Source organism: Mus musculus, chromosome 8 (genome assembly GCF_000001635.26).
Source record: "Mus musculus strain C57BL/6J chromosome 8, GRCm38.p6 C57BL/6J".
Taxonomy (NCBI): Eukaryota; Metazoa; Chordata; class Mammalia; order Rodentia; family Muridae; genus Mus; species Mus musculus.
This window is the reverse complement of record NC_000074.6, coordinates 3,491,501-3,515,232: the sequence shown is the minus strand read 5'-3', so window position 1 is coordinate 3,515,232 and position 23,732 is coordinate 3,491,501. Positions and strand designations below refer to the sequence as shown.

General features: G+C 50.0%; 2 protein-coding genes across 2 annotated transcripts; both read right to left on the bottom strand.

Annotated features, from left to right (window-relative positions):
• On the bottom strand, nt 1-14,714 carry Mcoln1 (mucolipin 1). Its single transcript, NM_053177.1, has 14 exons — nt 14,606-14,714; nt 9,290-9,495; nt 7,917-8,084; nt 7,667-7,832; nt 6,806-6,914; nt 6,453-6,549; nt 5,998-6,097; nt 4,807-4,913; nt 4,544-4,693; nt 4,318-4,419; nt 3,423-3,545; nt 2,368-2,583; nt 320-450; nt 1-219 (listed from the first exon to the last, which is right to left on the bottom strand). The coding sequence occupies exons 1-14, from the start codon at nt 14,634-14,636 to the stop codon at nt 183-185; spliced, it is 1,743 nt and encodes a 580-aa protein (NP_444407.1). The 5' UTR covers nt 14,637-14,714; the 3' UTR covers nt 1-182.
• Nucleotides 14,715-18,024: 3,310 nt separating this feature from the next.
• Nucleotides 18,025-22,095, bottom strand: Zfp358 (zinc finger protein 358). Its single transcript, NM_080461.2, has 2 exons — nt 21,924-22,095; nt 18,025-19,851 (listed from the first exon to the last, which is right to left on the bottom strand). Exon 2 carries the CDS (start codon nt 19,811-19,813, stop codon nt 18,098-18,100), a length of 1,716 nt encoding a protein of 571 aa, NP_536709.2. The 5' UTR covers nt 19,814-19,851; nt 21,924-22,095; the 3' UTR covers nt 18,025-18,097.
• Between the last annotated feature and the right edge of the window lie 1,637 nt (nt 22,096-23,732).

Below are 23,732 nucleotides of genomic sequence, written 5' to 3'. Positions count from 1 at the left end.
TTTACATTCCCTTTTATTTAACAGCCGCCCTACATGCCCTCCCTTTCCCCTGTGTCCGATTCGATCAGCCCAAGCCCTCACAAGGCCTGTCAGACGCAGATCTTTTAAAGCAAATTCTAAAAATAAATAAGCTGGGGTCCCAGCAGTACATGGGGATAAAGTCTAGTGGCAATCATCTTGGATCAGTTCACCAGCAGCGAATGGTCCTCCGGGGAGTCCCTGGAAGAGAGAAATGGAAAAAAGAGGCACCCAGTCTCTCTGGCACACACTTCTTCCCCCAGCCTCTAATCAATCCACAACCCAGATCTGGGGCTCCAACCTTCCACAGCAGCAGAAAAGGCTACAAGCTGAGCCACTGCCACGACGGAACTTGCCAGATGTGGGGCTATCCTGGCACTGCTCGATGTAGGCCTGGAGCTCACTCTTCTCTGTGCCAGTACCTCCTGGGTGCTGGAAAGAGACGATTCCCCGAACTCAGCATGAAAGATGGTCCTGACCTCTAGTGCTCTTTAGGTCCGGCCAACTGGACATCCTGCTGTTGCTCTGATGTGACCACTCTGGGTCTCATTTCTGGACCTTTGCTTTGTGGCTTGCTTCACTGTAGAAATCTTCCCTATCCCCGGATGTGGCCGCAGGTCTCAGGCTCATTGGTTCAGTGCCTTCTGCTGCGGGCCAGAAGCCTAGACTGGTATTTAGTAACCCAGCATCTCAGCTGGAACAGTGTAAAAGAGTTAGTGGGCATAAGGCCTGAACTCCTGCATCCACGGGTCCTGCGTGATATCCAAGTGTTGCAGCGAGACTCAGTGTGGCTGCTTAGGGCCTGGGTGACAGTAATGTACCTGTGGTAGAGCTTCTATCCATGTGGGAAAGAGTGCACACATCCACTGCCAGTGCCTCAGAATGAGGCAGAGTCCCCGAACATTCTCCCTGTGACTTCCTGGCACCACTGCTATTTCTCCAGGTCCTTTCTGCCTCCCAGTCTTTGGATGTTCCTTTCTACAAGTATGCTCTTCCTCGGGCTCCCATCTCCTCAATCTAGAATTCTCAAGAGATGAAGGGAATGTCCCAAGCAGCCACCTAGCTGCACTGACTTTTGGATAGTTATGTATATTTGCCTTGTGTGTGTGTGCATGTGTATGTGTGTGGTGTCTTATAGGGTACAAAGAAGAAGTAGCATTCCTGCAGGCTGTAGTTTCCTAGATGAGAGCACAGAGGACTGTGGGGTAGCAGGGAGGCAGAATTTACCCAGCAAACATCTTGTAAGGAGTCTGGGGGGCTGGGTATCAAGGAGAATCAAGTGGTCATTGTCTATCTAGTGATAGTGAGGAATATGAATGGTCTGTGTATGGACAGCAAGTAGCAATAGGTATAGAGGAAACATGGAGGGTTGTACAGGGGGACCCTGTTGTCCCTGCTGTAGTTGGGTATTAGGGTGGTCTTGAAAAAGCCCCTAAGCTGAATGTGTGTCTCAGCTGGTAGAGTGACTGCATAGTATGCAGGAAGTCCTGATTGCTACCCCCAGGACCACATACAATGGAGGTGATAGTATGCATCTATCTATAAGCCCAGCTCTCAGGTGGTGGACACTGGGCAGACGTTCAAGCTCACTCTCAAAGGAAAGATCTTAACAGACATGTGAGAAGGTTCAGAGGGGAAATAAAAGTTTTGCCATCAAACCTGATGACTCCACATGGTGGACGAAGAGAGCTGATTTCCACAAGTCGTCTCTAATTTCCAAACACACTGTGCTGTGCACAACCTCCTCTCACCCCTAAATAAGTAAATGGTTTTTAATAAAAGATGGTATGAGAGAGGGAGGAAGCCAGTGAGATGGTGTGGCAGGTAAAGGCACTTGCTGCAAAGCTGGTAACTTGTGTTCAGATCTATGATCCATACAGTGAAGGAGGAGAACCAATTCCTGTGGTTTGTCCTCTGATACATGTAACATGCATGCACACGCACACACACACACACACACACACACAGAGGGGGGGCACATACACACACACACACACACACACAGAGAGAGAGAGAGAGAGAGAGAGAGAGAAAATACTGGCACATTTTTGTACCCATGAGGGACCATGGGAGCCCGTCCCTTCCTGCCCATCCAACTGAATCCAGTTATGGTACATCCTAGGCTACTCTTCCAGGATGACTCAAACAACCCCAACTACTCCAAACCCAGTTCCTGGCCACTCTTCCTTTGGACTTTATATAGCTTCTGAGTCTTACCTGTTCCAACTATTGTGAAGCCAGGACAACTTTGTGAAGCCAGGCGACTCTTGGAACTCAGGGCTGAAAATGTTCAGGGGAGGGGAAGGGGAAGCCAGGACTCCCAGGGAGGAGATGGTAGAGATGGCTGACCTTGATGGTGTCATAGGCGCCGGTGATGAGTGCAATGAAGAGGCTCAGCACCATGTAGATGAAGAGGCTGATGAAGGAGTAGAGGTACAGCTGGGAGAAGAGCCACACCAGGCTGCTGTGACCCTGCTGGGCCTGCATGGCCGCGAACGTCACAAACATGTCGTCTCCGTTGATGAGTGAGAACAGACACTCAGAAACCATGGACAGCGAGCGGAACTGTAGGCAGTGAGGTAGGTGAGAAGATACATGAGTGGGGGGGGGGCTGTTGGGCTCACTAGGGGTCAGTGGGCAGGAAGATGGCAACTGGGCCCATCTGAGGGTCATCATATCAATACAAGGTCATGGAGTCAACAGAAAGGTCACAGGGTCAAGGGCTGGTTCCTCAGAGGGGCTGACAGGTGGAGTAACACAAACAAGACAGTCATCAGTGACCACAAGAATGACCAAGTTGTAGAGTCAACGTCAGGAGCATTGAGGGTCTGAAGGGACAGAACACAAAACTGCTACAGGGTGCATAGCAGGCGGCTCAGCTGGTAAAGTTCTTGACTAGAAAGCATGAGGTTTCAAGTTTGATCCCCAGCACTTACATAAAAACCTGGGTGTGAAAGCTTGTAATCCCAGCACTGGGGAGGTGGAGACAGGAGGATCCCTTGGAGCTCACAGGCCAGCTAATTTATCCTAATCATGAGCTACAGGCCAATTAGACCCTGTGTGGATATTTTGCCACCTGCTTTTAATCCCAGCACTCTGGAGGCAGACATATGCATGTCTGTGAATTTGAGGCTAGCCTGACTTGTACAGTGAATTCCAGGATAGTCAAGGCTACACTGTGAGACCTTGTCTAGAAACAAAACAAACCTATTAGGTGAATGAATTTTTAGAATGATAGTAAAGGCTGACCTGTGGCTTTCACATACATGTGTATACAGAGTACATACACGTACACACACACACACACACACACACACAAGCACATTTACTTATACAAATGAAAAAAAATACAAAGTCCCTTGATGGTAATTCAACAAACACCCACAGCCCCCAGTATCCCATACCTTCACATGGTAGGGCCCTAGAACGATCCAGCCACAGAAGCAATAGCCCAGGTAGATGACAGCCACACAGCAGCAGAAACGCATGACACTGGGCAGTGCCACTCGCAACGTGGCAATCAAGATCTGCAGAAGGGCAAGGGGACCACAATGAAAGCAATGGCCACAAACCAACTAGCTCTCAGATGGCAGGGAAGGCCTCACCAATGTGGTCAGAAGGGCTGCTCAGAGATTAGACAGGGCAGGACCCAGCTGGGAGGAGTCTAGAACATACCACAGCTGGACTCAGCTGGATGGGACAGGCTCCCGTGGTCCTGCCCAGGTACAAAGACTCGTGTGTCTGTGGTAGGTGGGTATAAGAAAGAGATCTGTGGTTTGGTGATATAGCTCAATTGTAGAGTGTGTAGTATGCACAGAGACTTGAGTTCAATCTCTGGCACTACATAATGACACACAGCTGTCATTCCAGCACTTGGGAGGTGAAGTTCCCAAGGAACTGAAGATCTGAAGTTCAAGGTCATCCTTAACTAGATAGGAAGGCCAAGCAGGGCTACAAAGGATTTTGTCTTAAAAACCAAAAACAAAACAAAACAAAAAAGCTAGGCACATGTCTTTAGGGCCAGCACTTGAGAGACAGAGGGAGCCAGATCTTTGAATTCGAACCCAACCAGATTTACAGAACGAGTTCTAATACTACTGTAGCAAGGGCTACACAGAGGCACCCTGTCTCAAAAAGTGTTTTTTTAATTAATAAAGAAAAAAGCAAGCAAGCAAGCAAAGAAAGTGTTGTGATGAGTCACTGATTGGCAGGAACTAGTGACTGCTTTGTGTGTTTGGGTTTATTTGAGAGGCGTGGGGCAGATACTGCCCAGGTGGGGCTCAGGCACAGGACACTCACGTTGTACTTGTGGAAAAATGTCAGGTAGCGAATGACACCGACCCAGACTAGCAGAGTGGAGGTACCCAAGAGAATACTGCAGACATCATAGCTGGCTAGGTTCTGTGGGCAGAAGCAAGGAGTCAACCCATGGGCTGTACTCTCTACCTGGAGGGGAGGTGGACCCCAAGCAGGCCTGGAGACAGAGACACTGGGTCCTGAGAACAGGCACTGATAGGACTCACACCTTTGCCTCAATGCCAATCTTCATGACAGTCCCCGAGATGGTGAGCACGTCACTGGTGACCAGCAGGATGTACCAGCCATTGACAAACTCCAGCCGTTCCCAGAGGCTGATTTCCCGACCCCGCCGCCGCCACATGAATACAACAAACTCCTATGGGAGAAGCCCAGGTGAGGGTCTGTCTAGAAACCCCTAGGTCATCACCCCCACCATGGCCCCAGGGCTGGGCAAGGCGGGCACCAGCGCTCGTGACAACAGGGCCTCACGTTCTGCAGCAGGAAGCCACGGAGCAGTGAGCGGGCGCACAGCAGGAAGGACAGGGAGCAGGTGAGGATAACCACCACATCAAACAGAAGCCGGAAGCTGTTGTCTCCTACAGGAAACGGGAGACAGCGATCAAAAGCCGCGCAGGGCCAGAGAAGATTGGAACTAGGAGTTGGCTGGGCCAGGAAAGAAGCCCTGGAGGAGAGGGATGTGTGTGTGTGTGTGTGTGTGTGTGTGTGTGTGTGTGTGTAGCATGGAGAGTGTCAAAAATCCCTGATGAACACTGGTATGGAGCAATGTGGTGTTAGGCTAAGTGCTCGACCACTAAAATACAACTCCAACTTGTTTAGTTGTTTGTCTCAAAGGCAGGATCTCATACATCCTAGGCTGACCTCAAACTGACTATGTAGCCAAGGCTGGTCTTGAATTCATACTGGGATTACGGGAAAACTAATTTTTAGAAATGTTTTCAAAGCACTGAGAATTGAACATAGGGCCTCCTATCAGCCAGAATTACTCTCCAGCCCATTTTGTTTTATTTTATTTTGGGACAAGGTAACCTGGGATTCATTACACACAGACAAGGATGACAGGCTTGGTTCCTTATGATGAACTTGACCAGGCCCACTGTGGTGGTTTGAATATGCTTGGCCCATGGGAAATGGCATTATTGAGGTGTGTGGCATTGTTGGAGGAGCCCAGGGGAGGGTCCTCCAATGCACCCCCAGGAGGAAGTGTGTCACTGTATAAGTGGGCTTTGAGGGTTCCTAGTGCTTAAACTCCACTCAGTGCAGAAGAGACCCTCCTTCTAGCTGCCTGTGGAACACAGTCTCCTCCTAGCTGCCTTTGGATCAAGATGTAGAACTCTCCTTCTAGTACCAAGTCTTCCTGCTTGCTGCCATGCTTCCCGCCATGGACTGAACCTCTGAAACTATAAACCAGCCCCAATTAAATGTTTTCTTTTATAAGAGTTCCCTTAGTCATGGTGTCTCTTCACAGCAATGGAAACCCTAACTAAGATACCCAGGATGCTCCTACACAGTCAAGATGCCTGATCAACACTGGCCTGGGGTCACAGACAAATCATGAACAGTAAGGGCCCCTGGACAGTACTATCTGAGGCCCAAGAAATGTCTGGGAGAGTCAGGACTAATCTGGGGGTAATAGGGGGGTCTGAGGATGGGAGAGTTTACCATGTCTGGAGACACTGGGGTGTTTGCACTCCTGGATGTGGGTCTTGGTCTCCAGGCGGATGGGGATTCGCCCACTGTGCGCTTTATTGTCAAATGTGATCTGAAGGGTAGAGTAAGCTGGAGCAGCTCCAAACACCAATCCCAGCTCTCATGACAGCCAGTCGGTCCTAGCCTCTATCCCATCACTCTCATACCAACCTCCAACCCCCATGACAGCTAGTCCGTGTCCTAGCCTCTACCTATCAGTCTCATACCAACCCCCAACTCCCATGACAGCTGGTCCATGTCCTAGCCTCTACCCCATCACTCTCATACCAACCCCCAACCCCCATGACAGCTGGTCCATGTCCCAGACTCTACCCATCACTCTCCTTTCGTCTTGAGTGAATATTCCTCTGAAGTCCCTCAACCATGCAGGAGAGCTTGGGGGTCCAGAGGATCACCCAGTTGCTCACCAGGATACTGAAGGTGTAACAATCAGGGATCTCATTGTTGATGAGGCTCTGCAGGTTAATTGTCTTCAGCTGGAAGTGGATGGTGACGTTGATCAGCCTATTGGGGGAGGCTTGGGTGAGGGGCAGGGGCCCAGTGTCAGTCACTCCTATCCCATGCTGACTCTGCAGCTAGCAGAGGAAACTGCTCACTCAGCGACCTGATAGGTCACTGGGTGAGGGCCCTGCCCCCTATTGACTCAATGAAAGTGGCCTCAGCTCCAATGTTTGGACTCTGGCCACTCCACTCTCCCCACCCTCAGCTGGACCCTTGAGCCCCTCAAAGACCCAGCCCCCTCAAGAGAAAAGGGTAGTACTTGTGGAATTTCAGTGTGAGGTTCTTGTAACTGGCGCTGCCATCCAAGAAGTCCAAGTCCTCACTGGGGATGTCAGGGGGTCTGTCAGGAGGATCCACCTGGATACAGTCTGCGGACAGGCAGTCATACAAAAGAACTCAGGGAACAGGGAGGCCCAGGCTGGTCTCCTACAGTCCTGTTGGACCTTCTTCACTGTTTTAACTCCCAGTTTATGCTTTATTGCTTCTTTCTAGCACCAGGGATCAAGTCTATAATCTGTGTGCTAGGCCAGAGTCCACTGGAGCTACACTTCCAGCCCATCCCTTCACATTTAACCTTCTGCCTATGCTCTATAAAGACCACAGCGGTCCACAGGCCCTCCAGATGCTCAGTGAGTAGATGTGTCACGCATTCCACTAAGCACACTGTACATTCCTGGTTGTTTTGTTTTGTTTTGTTTTGTTTTTTTCCAGACAGGGTTTCTCTGTGTAGCCCTGGCTGTCCTGGAACTCACTATGTAGACCAGGCTGGCCTCGAACTCAGAAATCCACCTGCCTCTGCCTCCCAAGTGCTGAGATTAAAGGCATGCACCACTTCCCAGCCAAATTATTCTTGATTATACAATCTGATCACACAGGTGTGCAAGTGACAAGGTTAAAATTTTAGATCTTTTTTTCTTTTTCTCTACTCCCCCCCACACACACACAGCCTCACCTTTTGCCCCTCACTATGGGATTCTAGGCAAGACATCTACCTAGGCCCTCACTGGGGGATTCTAGATAGGCTATCTACTTTTGAGAAAAATCTCTGAACCCTAGATGTCAGAATTTTAATCCCAGAAGCCTACACACCCCATAGTTAGGCCCTGCCCTGGCTACTCACCAGTGACTACCCTTGGATCAATGTCAAAGGTATCATTGGCTGGGTCCACATGGCCACGGTGGTAGTACCGCTGGCAGAGAGCCAAAGCTGATCCATTGGCCCAAGGCCCACCCCCACCACGGACATAGGCATACCGGCCCAGGGATATCTCAGGTAGTATCAGGTACTATGGGTAGAGAAGGAGAGGATCTGTCAGCCTGACTTGTTCAGTACTGTATTCCCTCAACCCCCTAACGCCTGCTCACTATACCTGGTCCACAGCATAGAAGATGGCTTGGTAGAGCTGCTCCTGTGTGTAGGCTGCAAAGGTGTCATCAGACCCATCAGAGTAACCCAGCAGGAAGAGATGTCGGAAGGCAATGGTGTTCTCTTCCCGGAATGTCACCACCAGCTGGTTGCTGAGCCCAAAGAGAATGAGCTGCCAAGAAGAAGCCAGAGGTTGGCCTTGATAGCACAACTCAGCAAGGCACAGGGAGAGAAAGAAGAAAAAGAAAGCCCAAGAGATGTACACTGAGGTGAGACAAGGCCCTACTGGCACTGCACGGGATAGCCTGTAACTCACTATGTAGTCAAAGATCCCTTTGAACTCCTCATCTTCCTGCCTCCATCTCCCACAAGCTGGGATGACAGGTGTACACCAAAATGAGTTTATGCAATACTGGGGATAGAACACAAGGCTTCATGCACGCCAGGAAAGCACTCCACCAGCTGAGCCATATCCCCAGCTGTCTTAGGGTTACTACTGTGATAGAACACCATAACCAAAGGCAGCTTGGGGAGGAAGAAGTTTATTTGTTTATACTTTCACATCACAGTTCATCATGGAAGAAAGTCAGGACAAGAACTCAAATAGGGCAGGAGCTGATGCAGAGGCCATGGAGGGGTGCTGCTTACTAGCTTGTTCTTCATGGCTTACACAGCCTGCTTTCTTATAGAATCCAGACCACTATCCCAGGAATAGCCTCTCCAACAATGAGCTTGGCTCTCCTCAGCCAATCATGAATTAAGAAAATGCCCAACAGGCTTTCCTATAGCCAGATCTTAGGCTGAAGGCATTTTCTCAGTTGAAGTTCCCTCCTGTCTGATGACTCTAGATTATATCAAGTTGACATAAAAACCAGTCAGCAAACCACCTCCTTGTACTTTTTCTTTTTTGCCTCTTAAGTTCCATGCTCTATTGATCAAAGCATCCCCAGTGCACAGCACAAGGTGGGTACAGGAGTGGTGAGTGAATGGTCAGTGTATGTTTACTGATTGATAGGGTGTGTGCTAAATCCATGCCTCCATGATAGGGAACAGTAGTGGTCTGCTTTTGCTGAGGGGAGATCAGAAAGGATAACATCAGATTGACTGGATTCAAATCCCATCTATTCTGTGCTCAGCCACTGGGTAACTTTACACAATAATTGTGTGAGCCTCGGGGACATTTTGGGTATACAACGGAGGTGAGAGAGTGGCCAGTGCTGCTGGGAGCTAAAAAGAATTAACTGACCACAAATCTCAGATTTCTTCCTGACTGGTAATACCACTGTCATCATTATTACATGGCAGCAAGGGGCCACTCTAAGATGCAAACAGTGACTATGGAAGCATTTGGCCAAGGTCCTGCCTGGCTGGTCTCACCTGCACAGTGACCACCAAGATCTTGACCACCTGCAGCATCAGCTTGCAGGGCTTGCGGCCTTTGGCCCGGAACTTGTCACATGGGCTCATAAAGAAGTACTTGAGGCGGCGGCGGAGGTCTTCCTCTTCTGTGGGGGTTGTTGGGGCTGGTGAGGTCCCCACCTGGGTCCCATACCCAGGATTGGGGGTCAGCAGCCGCTCAGTCTCTAAAAGGATGGAAAAGGAGAGTAGGTCAGGGGTGGACGATGCCCTCTGCTTCCTTCACCAGCAAGCCTCCACCAAGTTTACAGGAAAGGAGGAATGTATTGGAAAAACCGTAAGATGACTCAGTAGGTAACGTGTTTGCCGCCAAGCCTGACAACCTGAGCTTGATCCTCTGAACCCACATGATAGAGGGAGAGAACTTCATGTGCAATGAGTAAATGTAATAAAAAGTATTTTGAAAAAACAAACAAACAAACAAACAAAAAAAACCCAGGGCCAGGATGTAGCTCAGTTGGTAGAGTGCTTGCCTAGAATGTACAAAGTCCTGAGTCTAATCCCAGCATGTAAAAAATGGAGCATGGTGGTGCACATCTGAAATTCCAGCCTTTGGGAGCCGGAAGCAGGAGGATCATGAAATCAAGTCCATCTTTTGCTATACCTCAAGTTTAAGGTCAGCTTGAGATACATGAGATCCTGGCAAGATCAGGAAGACAAGTGGGAAGGACGTAGGTAGATCAGGGAGAAGGCACAGACTTGTAATCCCAACACTGGAAGGTTGAGGCAGGAGACTTACAAGTTCTAGGCCAGCATGGGCCATATAGTGAGAGAAAGAAGAAAAGGCATGACACATGCTTATAATCCTAGCACTCGTGAGGCAGAGACAAGAGGATCAGAAGTTCAAGGTCACCCTCAGCTACATCCTAGGCCAGTCTAGGATTCTGTCTTGGGGAGAAAGGAGGGGGTAAGGGTATGTGAATGAAAAAAAAAAAAAAAGAAATAGAACGTGACTGTCCCTAGGTATGGTGGAAGAGAACGTTTATTATAGATATGTGGGAGAGCATAGCCAAAGGCAGGGACGTCTGGGAGAGTACAGAGTGGACAGCCATGTCAGGAGAGGTAGAGGGGGAGGGGAAAAGGAGGAGGCAGAGAAGGGAACCAGGTGCAGCAGCCAGAAGGCCTAAAAAAGTAGATGAAGGGTCCAGATAACCGAAATGGTTCATTATATAGGGAAGGGCAGCCCGGACCCTGCTGGAGAGTTAGAGGGCAGGGTGGGGTCTGCCAGCGAGGAAAGTCCTGTAACAGGTAGGAAGTGAGGGATGAACCTGGAAGCCAATATCTACTTAGATATGTCAAATAGGCACTTCAGCCATTTGTCCAAAGTTTGAAAATTAACAGTTGGCAGTAAGATGGCTCAGAGAGTAGAGATGTTTGCTACCAAGCCTGACAATCTAAGTTTAGTCTCCTCACTGAGCCTCAACCTCATCTTCCAAATGAAGCACCCATCATCCTCCACAAGCTAAGAACTCAATATTCAGAAACAGAACGCCTTTATCACAGAGCCTGGATTGAGGCTAGCCAAAAAAAAAAAAAAAATATATATATATATATATATATATCTCCACCAGTCCTCTTGTGGGCTGGCTGGCTGGCTTCCTGGAGGGCTTGGCAAAGCCCTCACACTTACCCAAACTCCCGTCTACAGGTAATTAACACAGAGCAGGGCCCAAATTCCAGTGTTCTCAGGACAAATCCCCCAAGAATAACCTTTGAACTCATTAGAAACTGACAATAATAATAAAGGTTGATATAATGACTCATGTCTGTAAACCCAGCACTCAAGAGCTACGTAGAAGTTCAAGGCTTGCCTGAACTACATAGCAAAACACAGGCCACGCTGATTAGAGCCTGATCCAGAATAACCCCAAAACGGGCTGGCAAGGTGGATCAGTAAAGGTAAAGGTGCTTGTTGCCAAACCTGACACCCTGAGTTCAATCCCTGGGACCCACATGGTAGAAGGAAAGGACAAACCTACAGGTTGTCCTCTGCAGTCAGCCCTGCAGGGAGTCAAGTTCTGGCAATCCCACAGCCAAAAGCCAAATTCCAGACTCAGTCCATGTCTTAGTCAGGGTTTCTATTCCTGCACAAACATCATGACCAAGAAGCTAGCCAGTAAGGAACATTCCTCCATGGCCTCTGCATCAGCTCCTGCTTCCTGATCTGCTTGAGTTCTAGTCCTGACTTCCTTGGTGATGAACAGCAGTATGGAAGTGTAAGCTGGATAAACCTTTTCCTCCCCAGCTTGCTTCTTGGTCATGTCTGTGCAGGAATAAAAACCCGGATTAAGACAGAAGTCAAAGGATGGTCTTTGTTGTTCACTACTGTCACTGTCCTCATACACACCTGAAGAGGGCATCTGATCCCATTACAGATGGTTGTGAGCCACGATGTGTTTGCTGGGAATTGAACTCAGGACCTCTGGAAGAGCAGTCAGTGCTCTTAACCGCTGAGCCATCTCTCCAGCCCCTGCTTAAGTCTTAAAGCAACTTCTTTTTTTCTCTCTCTCTTTCTCTTTCAGTGTTAGAGAATCAAAACCCAGGATGGAAGCTAGAGACATAGCTCAGTGATTAAGAACACGTACTGTTCTTGCAGGGCTTTGCAATTACACACATGGCAGTTCACAGCAGCCTGTGACTCTAGCTCCAGGGGATCCGCTGTCCCTTCTGGACACAGGGCTCCTGCACTCACAAGTGTACACACAAACACACCCATACACACACACACACTCATACACACACACATGTAAAATCTGGTGGGTTTTAGTGTATTTATAGAATTGTGATACAGTGTGATGATCAACCTCAAGAATGTTTCCTAAGTGGGTGTACTGGCTAGTTTTGTGTCAACTTGACACAGCTGGAGTTATCACAGAGAAAGGAGCATCAATTGAGGAAATGCCTCCATGAGATCCAGCTGCAAGGCATTTTCTCAATTAGTGATCAGGGGGAAAAGGCCCCTTGTGGGTGGGACCATCTCTGTGCTGGTAGTCCTGGGTTCTATAAGAAAGCAAGCTGAGCAAGCCAGGGGAAGCAAGCCAGTAAGGAACATTCCTCCATGGCCTCTGCATCAGCTCCTGCTCCCTGACCTGCTTGAGTTCCAGTCCTGACTTCCTTTGGTGATGAACAGCAGTATGAAAGTGTAAGCTGAATAAATCCTTTCCTCCCCAACTTGTTTCTTGGTCATGATGTTTGTGCAGGAATAGAAACCCTGACTAAGACAGTCCACCTCCCTACATCGTCTAAAAAGTGGAAATTAAAACCATCTATCTACCTCTAAGGCTGAGATCTAGAAACTACTTTGAGAATCCTGCCAGACCAACCAGAAAATGGCCCATGCTTCAGTGCATAGCTAGGTCTGAGGGGAATGCTATAGAAGCATTCTATCTGTGAGCAACTCTTCCAGCCCCAAAGCTGCCAGGAAAGGCTGGGCCACGTCACTACCCGTGGTTCCTACTTGGCTCCTCCCTTTTCAGTCTAGATGAGCATGTTTACAAGCTAGTAGGGAGGAAAACCAAAGGCAGGCTGTAACGCCTTAGCTAAGATCACAGCGTAGCCCATCCCAGGCATTACCAGCCAGAACTCCCACATGAATGTCTGCAGGCAGCACACAGTGAGAGATCAACACAAGATGCCATCCCCAGATTTCTTAGTGACAAGCCAGGAAACTGGGAGCACACAATCTCATTTTAGGAAGGTATGAGTTTGAGGAACTGTAGTTTAGTCCCCTAATTTGTGGAGAACATCCCTTTAGCTCTATTCCTGCCTATACGTTCAGGGAGGCTGAACATTTGGGCATTGGCTTCCAGAAGGGAAGCCTTGGGTCTCATTGCAGGTTGCTGTCTGAGTTCTGGCAAACTGAGGAACTAGAACTTTGGCTATAGCTTGGGCCATAGCTCAGTGGTAGTGTGGTACATGGCCCTAGGTTCAATCCAGAAGGAGGAGAGAAAGAGGAGGAGGAAGACTCGACTAGGCCTGTAATCACAGTACTCAGAGGCTGAAAAAGGAGTATCACAGGTTCAAGTCTGGCAGAATTCTGGAAGCAAAGAAGGCAGATACCAGAATTCCAGAACTCCCAGAGCTACATAGACACTCTGTCTCAAAACAGACAAAAACAAAAGTAAAAGAAGTTCAGGGTCTATAGACTAAGAACCTGATCCAAACAAAACCAAACTACCGCTAACAAAAGCTCGGGCTTCAAATACTGTCCTAATGGAAGAAACTAGCTAGCTGGCTGGCTGGCTGGCTGGCGCCTGTTTACAAACTGAGAAGAGACTAGGTTGGGGAAGGCAATACTCTCACAGGTCACAAACAACCCTGGAAAGAAATGTTTCGTAATAACAATAATACAGCCATCCATGGTGATACATGCTTAGAATCCCAGCACAAGGGAGGTGGAGGCTGGGATTATCAGGAGTCCTGCCCTCTTAAACTGGAGAATCTTAAGCCCACCCACTGTCCAAGTTCTTTGGACGCTCTATCTCTCTCTCATAAGGCAACTAAGTTTGTACTGGCCTTTAGAATTGTCATCAACAATAAGCTCTCTGCAGAGGTTTTAAAGGCTGGGACCTGCCCACTGGTTCTGAGAACCAACTGCCCATCTCTCCTCCATAAGTCTGCACCACACTTTAAAGGGAAAAATGGAGAGCTTGGAGAAAGAGGCTGGGGAAGTGGTGTCCACCCACCACCCAGTTCTAGGAACTGTAGACCCTCAGTGCTTGAGGCCAAGAGTTGCTGGTACCTGTACTACCTGAGTTCTGGGTACTATGCAAGCTGTTCACCTGAGGTTAGAGATGTTGTTGGTACACACCCACCACCCAGGTTCTAGGATGCTACTGTCTATCTCTCTCATATGAGGACTTGAAAAACTTGAGAACTGGAAGCCCAGGTTCTGGGAGCCATCTACCCATCTCTCCCCTATGGAGCATCTGAGAAGTCCGCACTGGAATTGACGAACGGGAAGTTGGGCGCTTGACGTCCAAGGTCGGAGGTGTCGCTGTGCACCCACTGCCCAGATTCTAGGAGGAATCATTCGTCAATCTCCCATAGGAACACTGAGAAGTCCGCCCTGAAAGTCAGAACACTAAGCTGGACGCTCGATGCCCACCCGCCGCCCAGATTCTAGGATCGGTAGAAGCTCTCCGCCTGAGGTAGGAGATGCTGGCCCGCCCGCCGCCCAGGTTCTAGAAGCCGAAAGCCCATCTTCCAGTATTGGACTGCAGCGGAAGTCACCCGAGGTCGCTGAGCTGGGCGCGCCCTCCCGCCGCCCGCGCTCACCTGAGGCGCGCCGGCCCGCCGGGGTGGCCATGGCCGCAGGGTGAGCGCGAGACGCGGGTGGGTCCCAGCGCGCGCCGCGGTCACTGCAGCCTCGCTCCCTCCCGGCGCCGCTTCAAACCCTCCCGCATCAGCTGACATGCGCCGCGGTCACGTGAGCGGGGCGCCTGAACTGAACACGTGACAAGCGCGACCCTTTCTAAGGGGCGGGGCAGAGCCTCCCAGCAGTGCGCATGCGCCCCTCGCTGGCCGCTTGTGGACTAAAAATAGTCGCGCGGTCCTAGTGCCGATAGCAACTCTAACAAAAGGTCTGAGGGACCCACTGGCTTCTAGGTGTGGCGGGAACTGGATCCGATCTGGCTCGGCGACAGCCTTGTAACTTCTGAGTCCAGAGCTTCACCTGTTACCCTCAGTAGTGTCCGGCGATGATCCGGCGTCCTAAGCCGAAAATATCCGCCCCTCTACTCCCAGAAACCTTTTCTGTCTCCCATCTGAGCTACAAGCAAACCGTTTCCTAAACCAAATAGAACCGTATTTTAACAGTCCAAAGACTTTCTGCGCTACTGCAACAGCCTCAGTCCTATCTTTTACAGCCAGTCTCCTCCTACGGAGAGTCCAGGACCTCCAAAGAATTTCCACCTTCTAGAACCTCCTGGTGACTTCCCAAGGCTTTGCAACGACCAGAAAACTTCCCACTTAAACTGACCGCTGGTCTGCCATTCACCTCTTTATGGCAGTCTTGCTTGGAACTTGATAGTTAAAAACGCAGCTCTGCAAGGAAGACAATTTGAGTGTAAATCTAACCATCACTTCAAAACTTTCCACCGTGCCTTAAATTGTGAGCTAATTTCTATTTATTTATTTATTTATTTATTTTGGTTTTTCGAGACAGGGTTTCTCTGTAATAGTTCTAGCTGTCCTGGAACTCACTCTGTAGACCAGGCTGGCCTCGAACTCAGAAATCCGCCTGCCTCTGCCTCCCAAGTGCTGGGATTAAAGGCACGCACTACCACTGCCTGGCCCTTTTATTATTAATAATAATCAATTGAAATTTTCTTGTTCTTTGCAAAACGGGATTCACCCAGGATTACCTGCCTCCCAGAGCTGTACAAAGGATTCAATGAAATAATTCAGACCATCTCACAGTACTGGGGATGTAGCCCAGTTGATAGGGTGCTTGCTCAGCAGGCACAAACTGGGATCAGTCCCCAGCGCTGTGGAAACATGGCATGATGGCCCTTGCAGTCCAATAACATTGGTAAGTATTATAATACTTTCTCAAAAGCCAGGCATTGAGGCTAGGGAGATGGCTCGGTGCAATAGTCAGGGAGGTGGTTCACTGGCTCAGGTGCTTGCCATGAAAGCATGAAGATCTGAATTCAGATCCCTAGAATTTGTGTAAAAACTAAGGCCTGGTACCTGTAATCCCAGCATTGTGGAGGCAGAGATGAGAGGATCCCTGGGGCCTGGGGCCAACAGTTTAACCAGTCTGTGAGCCCCAGGATAAAAGTGAGGGGCTGAAGAGATAGTGCATCAGTGAGGAGAACTGGTTCTGGTAGAGGACTCGAGTTCAGTTCCCAGCATCCACATGGCAGCTGACAACTGCCTATAATTCCAGTTCCACTAGATACAATGTCCTCTTCTGACCTCCAAAGTCAACAGTCATGGGGCACAGACTTACCTGAAAGCAAAATACTTATAAATATATAATAAAAATTAAATTTTAAAAAAGTAAAGACTTGAGGAAGATGCCAACCTGAATCCCTCGCCTCTATGTGTGCATACACACAGGCACTGTCATCCACACCTACAAGTCCATATGCTGCCACCACACACACACCACACACACACCACATACACACTACACACACACACTCACACTCACACACACCACATACACACACACTCACACACACAGAGGGGGTAAGCGTGTTGGGCTGTTTAGAAGATGGATATTGAGGTCAGCTAGGTCTGTGTAGTGATACCCTACCCTCCAAATAAAGCAAAAACGTTCCTCAGGAAAAGTGATCCTTCCATCTTAATCAGAAATCTTGCTATGGTTTTAGAATGTTCCACCCTCTGTCCTTGGTTTTGAGATATTTCTAAACTAGAATTGACCAAACTGTGTTGGTCTTGTTTTCTTCTGGGACCTCAGTATTATATGTTTATTAGGGCATGATGGCTAACACCTATAATGCTAGCACTCAGGGGGTTGAGGCAAGCCTGGACTATATAGTACATTCTAGGCCAGCCTGGGTTACAAAATGAGACCCTATCTCAATAAACAAATAAACCAACACATAAGGTGAAGAGATGGTTTCAATGATTAAACTTGGGTCAGTACATAGGACCCACATGGCAGTTCACAGCTGCCCATTGCTCCAGTTTCAGGAGATCCAGCATCATCTTTTGGCTTCCCAGAGAGGCATCAGGCTTGCACATGATGCACTTACATGTGGGCAAAACACTCATACACACAAAATAAAAATTTAAATAAAATAAAGCAAGCTGATAGATGGCTTATTAGGTAAAGGCACTTGCTGCCAACCCTGATGACTTGAGTTCAATATTCAAAACCTTTATGGTAGGAAAACCAACCCCTGAAAGTTAGCTGACCTCCACACACAGATGCTATGGCACACACACAGACACGCAGACACACATACAAAATATATTTTTCAAATATATAAGAGATGGCTGAGTGGTTAAGAGTCCTTGCTGCTCTTACAGAAGGCCTGGGTTCAATTCCTTTCACCCAGATCGTGGTTTATAACCATCTGTAACTCATAAATATATAATAAGGGTTCCAATGTCCTCTTTTGCTCTGTGTGGGCACTCCATGCACACGGCACACAGATATACCTACAGGCAAAGCATGTATACACATCAAATAAAATAATTTAACATAAATCACCAAATGACAGTCTAGCTTTTCGTGACAGGCTTACTACATAGTCTAATCTCCCTGCTGCTACCTACAGAGTGCTTAGGTGACAGGCCCACACTGCTACACAGGATAACAGATGTTCGTTAAGCACATAAAATGTGTAACAGGAGTATGAAACCTGCACTCTTCCGGTGGCTTTTCAAGGGCAAGGAGGTTAGCCCAAGGATCCAGTGGGCTTGTCTCTGGTGTCCTTTAGTAGCCCCTATGGTCATCCCACTGGAATATCATCATGCCAGAAATCCCAGCACTGGAGCAAATAGCTAAGGAAAACGCCCACACAGGTTGTGTGACCTGACTAGTGTCCAGACCGAGGAGAGCAGAGACATAACAGGTGAAAAAGACTCTCTGTGGGGCCCTGTATGGTAAGCTAGGAAGCCCAGAGCCTGTGCCTTCACAGATCTGCCTGGCCTGGACCACACCCTCCATTCTCACCAGCAGCAGGAGAAACTGAAACAGGCAAGTAACAACACAGAGCCAGGAGGCAGGAGGATTTTACTGTGAATATAACACACACTTTCCTCACATCACCATAGATGCCAGTGCCCCCTTTATCCATCAGGCCCCAGCAATGCCCCTTCCTCCTTTACCCACTTGGGACTTTCTCCAGTTGGAAGGGCTGGGCTGGAACTGTCGTGAGTCGGAGAGCAGGGGTCAGTTTGGGACTTGGGTTTGGGGTCAGGACTGGGGACAAGATCGGGGTTAGGGCTGGGATCAGATTCTTGGTCAGGACTGGGTACCACATCAGGATCAGCAACATGGCCTGGCTTAGGGTCAGAAGACAAAACAAGATCGGGACTAGAGATAGATCCTGAGTGGGTCTGAAGGATGGGATTTTGGAGTGAACCCAGTACAGAAGTAGGGGCAGAACTTCGGGCAGAGCTGGCTCCAGAACTGAGGCCCAGGCCAGATTCCAGCACAGAAACAGCATCAGGACCCAGGAAAGAGATCTGCCCTGGCCTCATCATAGATACTGGGCTCAAACCAGACCCGAGGCCCAGCCCAGCTGCTGCGGCCGCTGCAGCGGCGGCAGCAGCAGCAGCGGCGGCGGCTGCTGCAGCTCCCTCATGCACACGCTTATGTTTGGTGAGGCTGGAGGCTTGGCCAAAGGCTTTGCCACAGAGCTGACAACGGTAGGGGCGCTCGCCAGAATGCACGTGGAGGTGTTGTAGGAGTGCTGAACTCTGCCCAAAGGCCTTGGAGCAGTGTGGGCAGGCATAAGGTCGCTCACCAGTGTGGATTCGGAGGTGGTGCTGCAAGTTGGAGCTCTGCCCAAAGGCTTTGCCACAGTGGGGACAGCGGTAGGGACGCTCAGCAGTGTGGGTGCGCTGATGCTGGAGCAACGCTGAGCTCTGCCCAAAGGCCTTGCCGCACTGCGGGCATGGGTAGGGACGCTCGCCTGTGTGGGTGCGCAGGTGTTTAAGTAGCGCAGAGCCCTGCCCAAAGCCTTTGGCACACACTGGGCACTTGTGGGGACGAGGGCCGCCGTGCGTGCGCAGGTGTTGGGCCAGCAACGAGCCATGACCGAAGGCCTTGCCACACACGGGACAGTGGTGTGGCTTCTCCCCACTGTGGCTGCTTCGATGCTTGAGCAGTGTGGATCGCCAGCCAAAGGCCTTGCCGCAGGCAGCACACTGGTAGGGCCGTGCACCTGTGTGGATGCCACGATGCTGGGCCAGTGTGGCGCCATGGCTGAATGACTTGCCACAGTCGGGACAGCGGTAAGGCTTCTCTCCACTGTGTGTGCGTCGGTGCTGGCTCAGCCCAGAGCTGCGACGGAAGGCTCGCCCACAATCAGGACAAGAGAACGGACGAGGTGGACTGGCAGGGGCAGGAAGCACCGCTGGACTGGTGGCCAAGATTTCGGGGGTGGCAGTGAGGCCAGAAGGAAGGGAATCCACATCTGGAGCAGCAGGGCTGGGGGTGTCATTGCTTGGGTCGAGAACTAGTGGCACCGGGCCAATCACGTCAGGATCAGGATCGAGGTCGAAACTCGAAGACATGGGATCCAGATCTTGGGAATCCAAGTCTGGCTTCCCCAAGATGGATCGTGGAGCTTCGTCTGCTTCAGGGTCCAGATCTTCTAAGCTGGCGTCTCCATCTTCTGAGACAGTGTTGAGGTCTTCTGGCTCTGGCTCAGGGCTTTCAGAAATAGGATCAGGATCTTTGGGACTGGAGTCCAGGTCTTCTGGGTCTGAGTGAAGGTCTCCATAAAGGGGCCTAAGATTCTTATGGCCCGGATTCCTAACCAGAACTGAGCGCCTCATCCTGAAAGTAGAACTGCTTGCAGCTTCTGGAACAGGACCTGCAGTATGAGGACAGGAGGTTGGTGGAGGGAGGTTCTTGGGGAGAGAGGACTGGCCATGCCACACCAAAGTCCCTGGTGAACATATACAGTTCTTGTTCTTGACTTTAACCACAGGAAGAGTCCTAACCGGTGTCCCAGCTAGGATTTGGAAGAGAAGGATCCTAGTGCTGGGACTCTCACTTTTCACCTCAAACCTGGATGGGGGCCATCTTGGGATCTTGTTCTTTTTTTTGAACAGGGGCTTGCATAGCTCCAGCTGTCTCTCAACTCGTAATCAAGGAGGATGTTAAACTACTTATACTCCTGCCTCAACCTCCTGTGCGGAAGTACAGGGAGTGCACAAGCATATTCAGCTTATGTGGTACTGGTTTCCTGAATGGTAGATGAGCACTCCACCCTCTGAGCGGCATCCCAGACCCCCATCCCGAGCTCTATGTAGTACGTGGACTTGGGTGTTATGGAAGGCGGTTCTCAGATCTGATACCCTAAATCTGGGGGAAAGGGTGTTGTGGTTCTTTTTTCATGAGGTCATGGTCTGAATTCTTGCCCCACCCTGCAAACTGGTAGATCTGGGGGTCCCTGATAAAGAGGGGAATGTGTGTGACTTGTCTTACCGAAGTAGAATGGGTAGTGGTAAGGATGGGAAGTTAAGGATACCTAGTAGTCCTTCTCTGTCACGGTGAAAACTGCAGGGCTCCTTGTTTGCTTCCAGGAAAGAATTCTAGACCTCTCTAGAATTCTAGCTTGAGTGAGATATGTTCTGTCTTAAACCAGAGGACAGGGAGTGGAAACCTGAGCTAGCAGTGGTGGCACACATCTGTTATCCCAGCATCTTTTGAGGATGAGGCTGGCAGATCTGATCAGCCTGGGCTACAAAATAATAACGTTTTTCAAAACTAAGGAGGGGTGCATACATGGCCCCCTTCTGGGGAAAGGGGCAGAAGGATCACTAAGAACTCCACAGCCAGAGGGTGGAGAGAGCAGTTAATATAGCAATTTTCCAATTGGCTTATAAGATTGTGGATTTTAACCCCTTGGTGAAGAGCCGGTGATAACTATAGCTTGGGGGGGGGCCTCTGGGGGGTTACAGAGAGAACTGGGGGGTGGGGCACAGAGGGCTGAGGAGGAATGTCTTCAAGGGAAGGGAGTTCCTGAACCACACACTCCTTGATTAGGGTATGAAGACTGTTTTAGGGAAAGAGGCAGATGTGGAGAAAGAGTAACACCTCTCTACCTTGGGGCTAAGTGAACTCTTTGTTGGGCTGGGCTCCAGGGGACTAGGGAGACCTACCTGACCCCAACCTCACAGTCAGGAGATAGTACACAGAGGGGCGCTGAGTTTCCCCCAACAGTTTCTCTACCTAGGCCCAACTGCTGGAGATTAGTGGGCAGTACCCCGGGGTCTCCGCCCAGATTTCTGGAGACAAGGTATTTTTAGATTGCCTTCGAAGGAAGCAGCCTCATGAACTCCCATCTTGAATGGAAACTCACATCTGTCTCGTAGATGTGCAGAGGGCAGGTGCACCCCGATCATCTCTTGGGAAAATGAGCTTCCAGAGCTCTACATCCTAAGACTGAATGTGGAAGATAACAATAACTGGGATTTTTCTTGGGATTCTTGAGGTAACACGACACCTCCCTTCTGAACACACACACACTATGGAGTATAAAGTCCCACATAGGAAGAACAATGCCCCAAGCTTCTCTTGGTTTCCAGAAAAAAAGAACCCCCTTCTGAAACAAGGAGGTGTTCTGTTCTGTGGGTTCCGAGCTAGCGGGCGCCTCCACCCATCCGGATCTCAGATTCACTGTAGATTAGGGGGTGGTCCCGCCGTTGGCCGGATAAACGTACTAGGCCTGAGCTCCTCCGGACCCCCTTCCCACCGCGTCCGCCACCTTGACCCCCCAAGTAGAGCGCTGGCACCATGTACTCTGCAAGGGGTGCGTAGAGATAGCCTGGGGCCGCGCCCCGCACCCTGCTCTTAGTGTTGAGGGGTCTCCTCCCAACCACCTCCCCCTTTTGTCCAGCCTTCCCCAATCCAGCCCGATCCGCTTTCGGGGTCACTCACCCGATGCCCCTCGCCCCTGCCCGGCCTGGCTGCACTCGCGCTGGCCAGCCGGTGTCTCCCCGCCCCAGGCTTGCAGGAAACCCCACCGATCGCCAGACCCGCTGGCGGCCCCCTCGGCCCAGCGGCCCCGCCAGGCACTCCCGGGGAGCGAGAGGGGCCGGCCGAGGGCCGCTGCGGGAGCTGCTGGGACTTGTAGTTCGCTCGAGCCCTCCGCGGCCGGCGCCATCGCTGCCCCCGCGCCGCCCCACCCCACCCCCCCGCCCCCGGGCCAAGCCTTTGTCCCGACCAGGGCCACCCGAGCTGGCGCGCGTCCAGTCTTTGTTTGCGCCCTACCAACCCGCGCCACCCTAACCCTCCATGCACCCATGTGACTTTTCGGGCCCCTTCTCCGACCCCCGATCTTGACTCTCCATCTGTATCTCTGTCTCCATCTGTCCATCTTTCTTCCATTCTGTCCCCTCCTCTCCATCTCTTTCATTATCTTCTTTAAAAAATGGATTCAGTGCCTATGCATGCCGTGTTGCGCATGGGGAAATCAGTAGATAAGTTCCAGGAGTCCGTTCTCTCCTTATTCCATCCCAGGGATAGAACCAGGGTCTGCAGGCTTGGCCGTGCACTTTTACATGCTGAACTATCTCTCCAGTCCTCCTTTTTTCCCCATTCTCCTTCTCTACCGTAATTTATTTTTTCCTCTTTTAATTTCTTTGCCTCTGGCCCAGTCATTTTCTCTGCCTCTGCCTTTTGTCTCTGCCTACCTTTGTCTTGCCTTCTTTTTCATTTCTCTATCTTGTTTCAAACACCAGCTATCATGATACTCAAATTATATAAGCAAGAGGCCGGGGGAGGGTGTGCTTTGAGAAGGCCTGCAATTTAAATATGCACTTGTCTTTTCTTCATCTAGTATTATCTCAGAAAGTTTAGGGCTGTCAAAATGGCTCAGTGGGTGATGGTTTGTGGTAAGACAGGTGGTTAGAGAGGTGACCCAGTCGGTAAACTGCTTGTTGCAGAAGCTGAAGACCTGGCTTGAGATCTCTGTCACCTATGTGGAAGGACAGATTCAGTGGTGGGTATCTAGAATCCTAGCTTTGAGGTGGCTGAGGCAAGAAGACCCAAGGGCTCACTGGCCAGCCAGTCTAGCTGAATCAGTGAGCTCCCAGGGTCATTGTGAGACTGTGTCTCAAAAAGTAAGGTTGGAGGGACAACCAAGTGGCTTAGTGGGTAAAGGTGCTTGGTGAAAGGCCAAGGACCCGAGTCTGATTCCTTAGGACCAACATGGGTGGAAAGATCAAACTATTTTCTAACCTCCACATGGAAGATATACACACACCACTACATAAATAAATGCAATTTTAAAAAATTAAAATAAGGTGGGACCCATTGAGGAAGACACCTGAAGTCAATCTCTCTAGTCCACATATATGTGTAAGTACAAGTTCTCCCCCTCCCCTGTCTCTATCACACAAGTGCACACACACAGAGTTTTTGTTGATAGTAGAATCTTTCACTAATTTTAGGTAACCTTTTGCCCTCTGATCCTTCCATTTTCTCAGCTTCCTATTCAAATGACAGGTGACACCAGAGGCAGTCCAGGAGGCTGGACCAAGAGCTGATTTCTGGAAGACGTTAGCCAGGACCAAGGAAGGCTCTAGACCACACTTTAAAGCCCCAGCTCCCTCCACCGCAGGGGGAATGAAAACAAGCCCAGGGGGATCTGGCAGCTGGACTCTGGATGTTGCTGCCTGAGTATAAACAGTGGTCACAAAGAGAAATTAATGGTACAGCAAGGCTACCCTCTGACCAAAGCTGAAT

Bases quoted from the DNA above. Each gene is read 5' to 3' on its own strand.
- Mcoln1 (NM_053177.1), bottom strand. From the start codon at position 14,636: ATGGCCACCCCGGCGGGCCGGCGCGCCTCAG. The intron at 8,085-9,289 runs GTGAGACCAGCC...TCTTCTTGGCAG, and splicing joins TCTTGGTGGTCACTGTGCAG to CTCATTCTCTTTGGGCTCAG. The intron at 6,915-7,666 runs GTGAGTAGCCAG...GCCTGTCCGCAG, and splicing joins TGATCCAAGGGTAGTCACTG to ACTGTATCCAGGTGGATCCT.
- Zfp358 (NM_080461.2), bottom strand. From the start codon at position 19,813: ATGAGGCGCTCAGTTCTGGTTAGGAATCCGGGCCATAAGAATCTTAGG.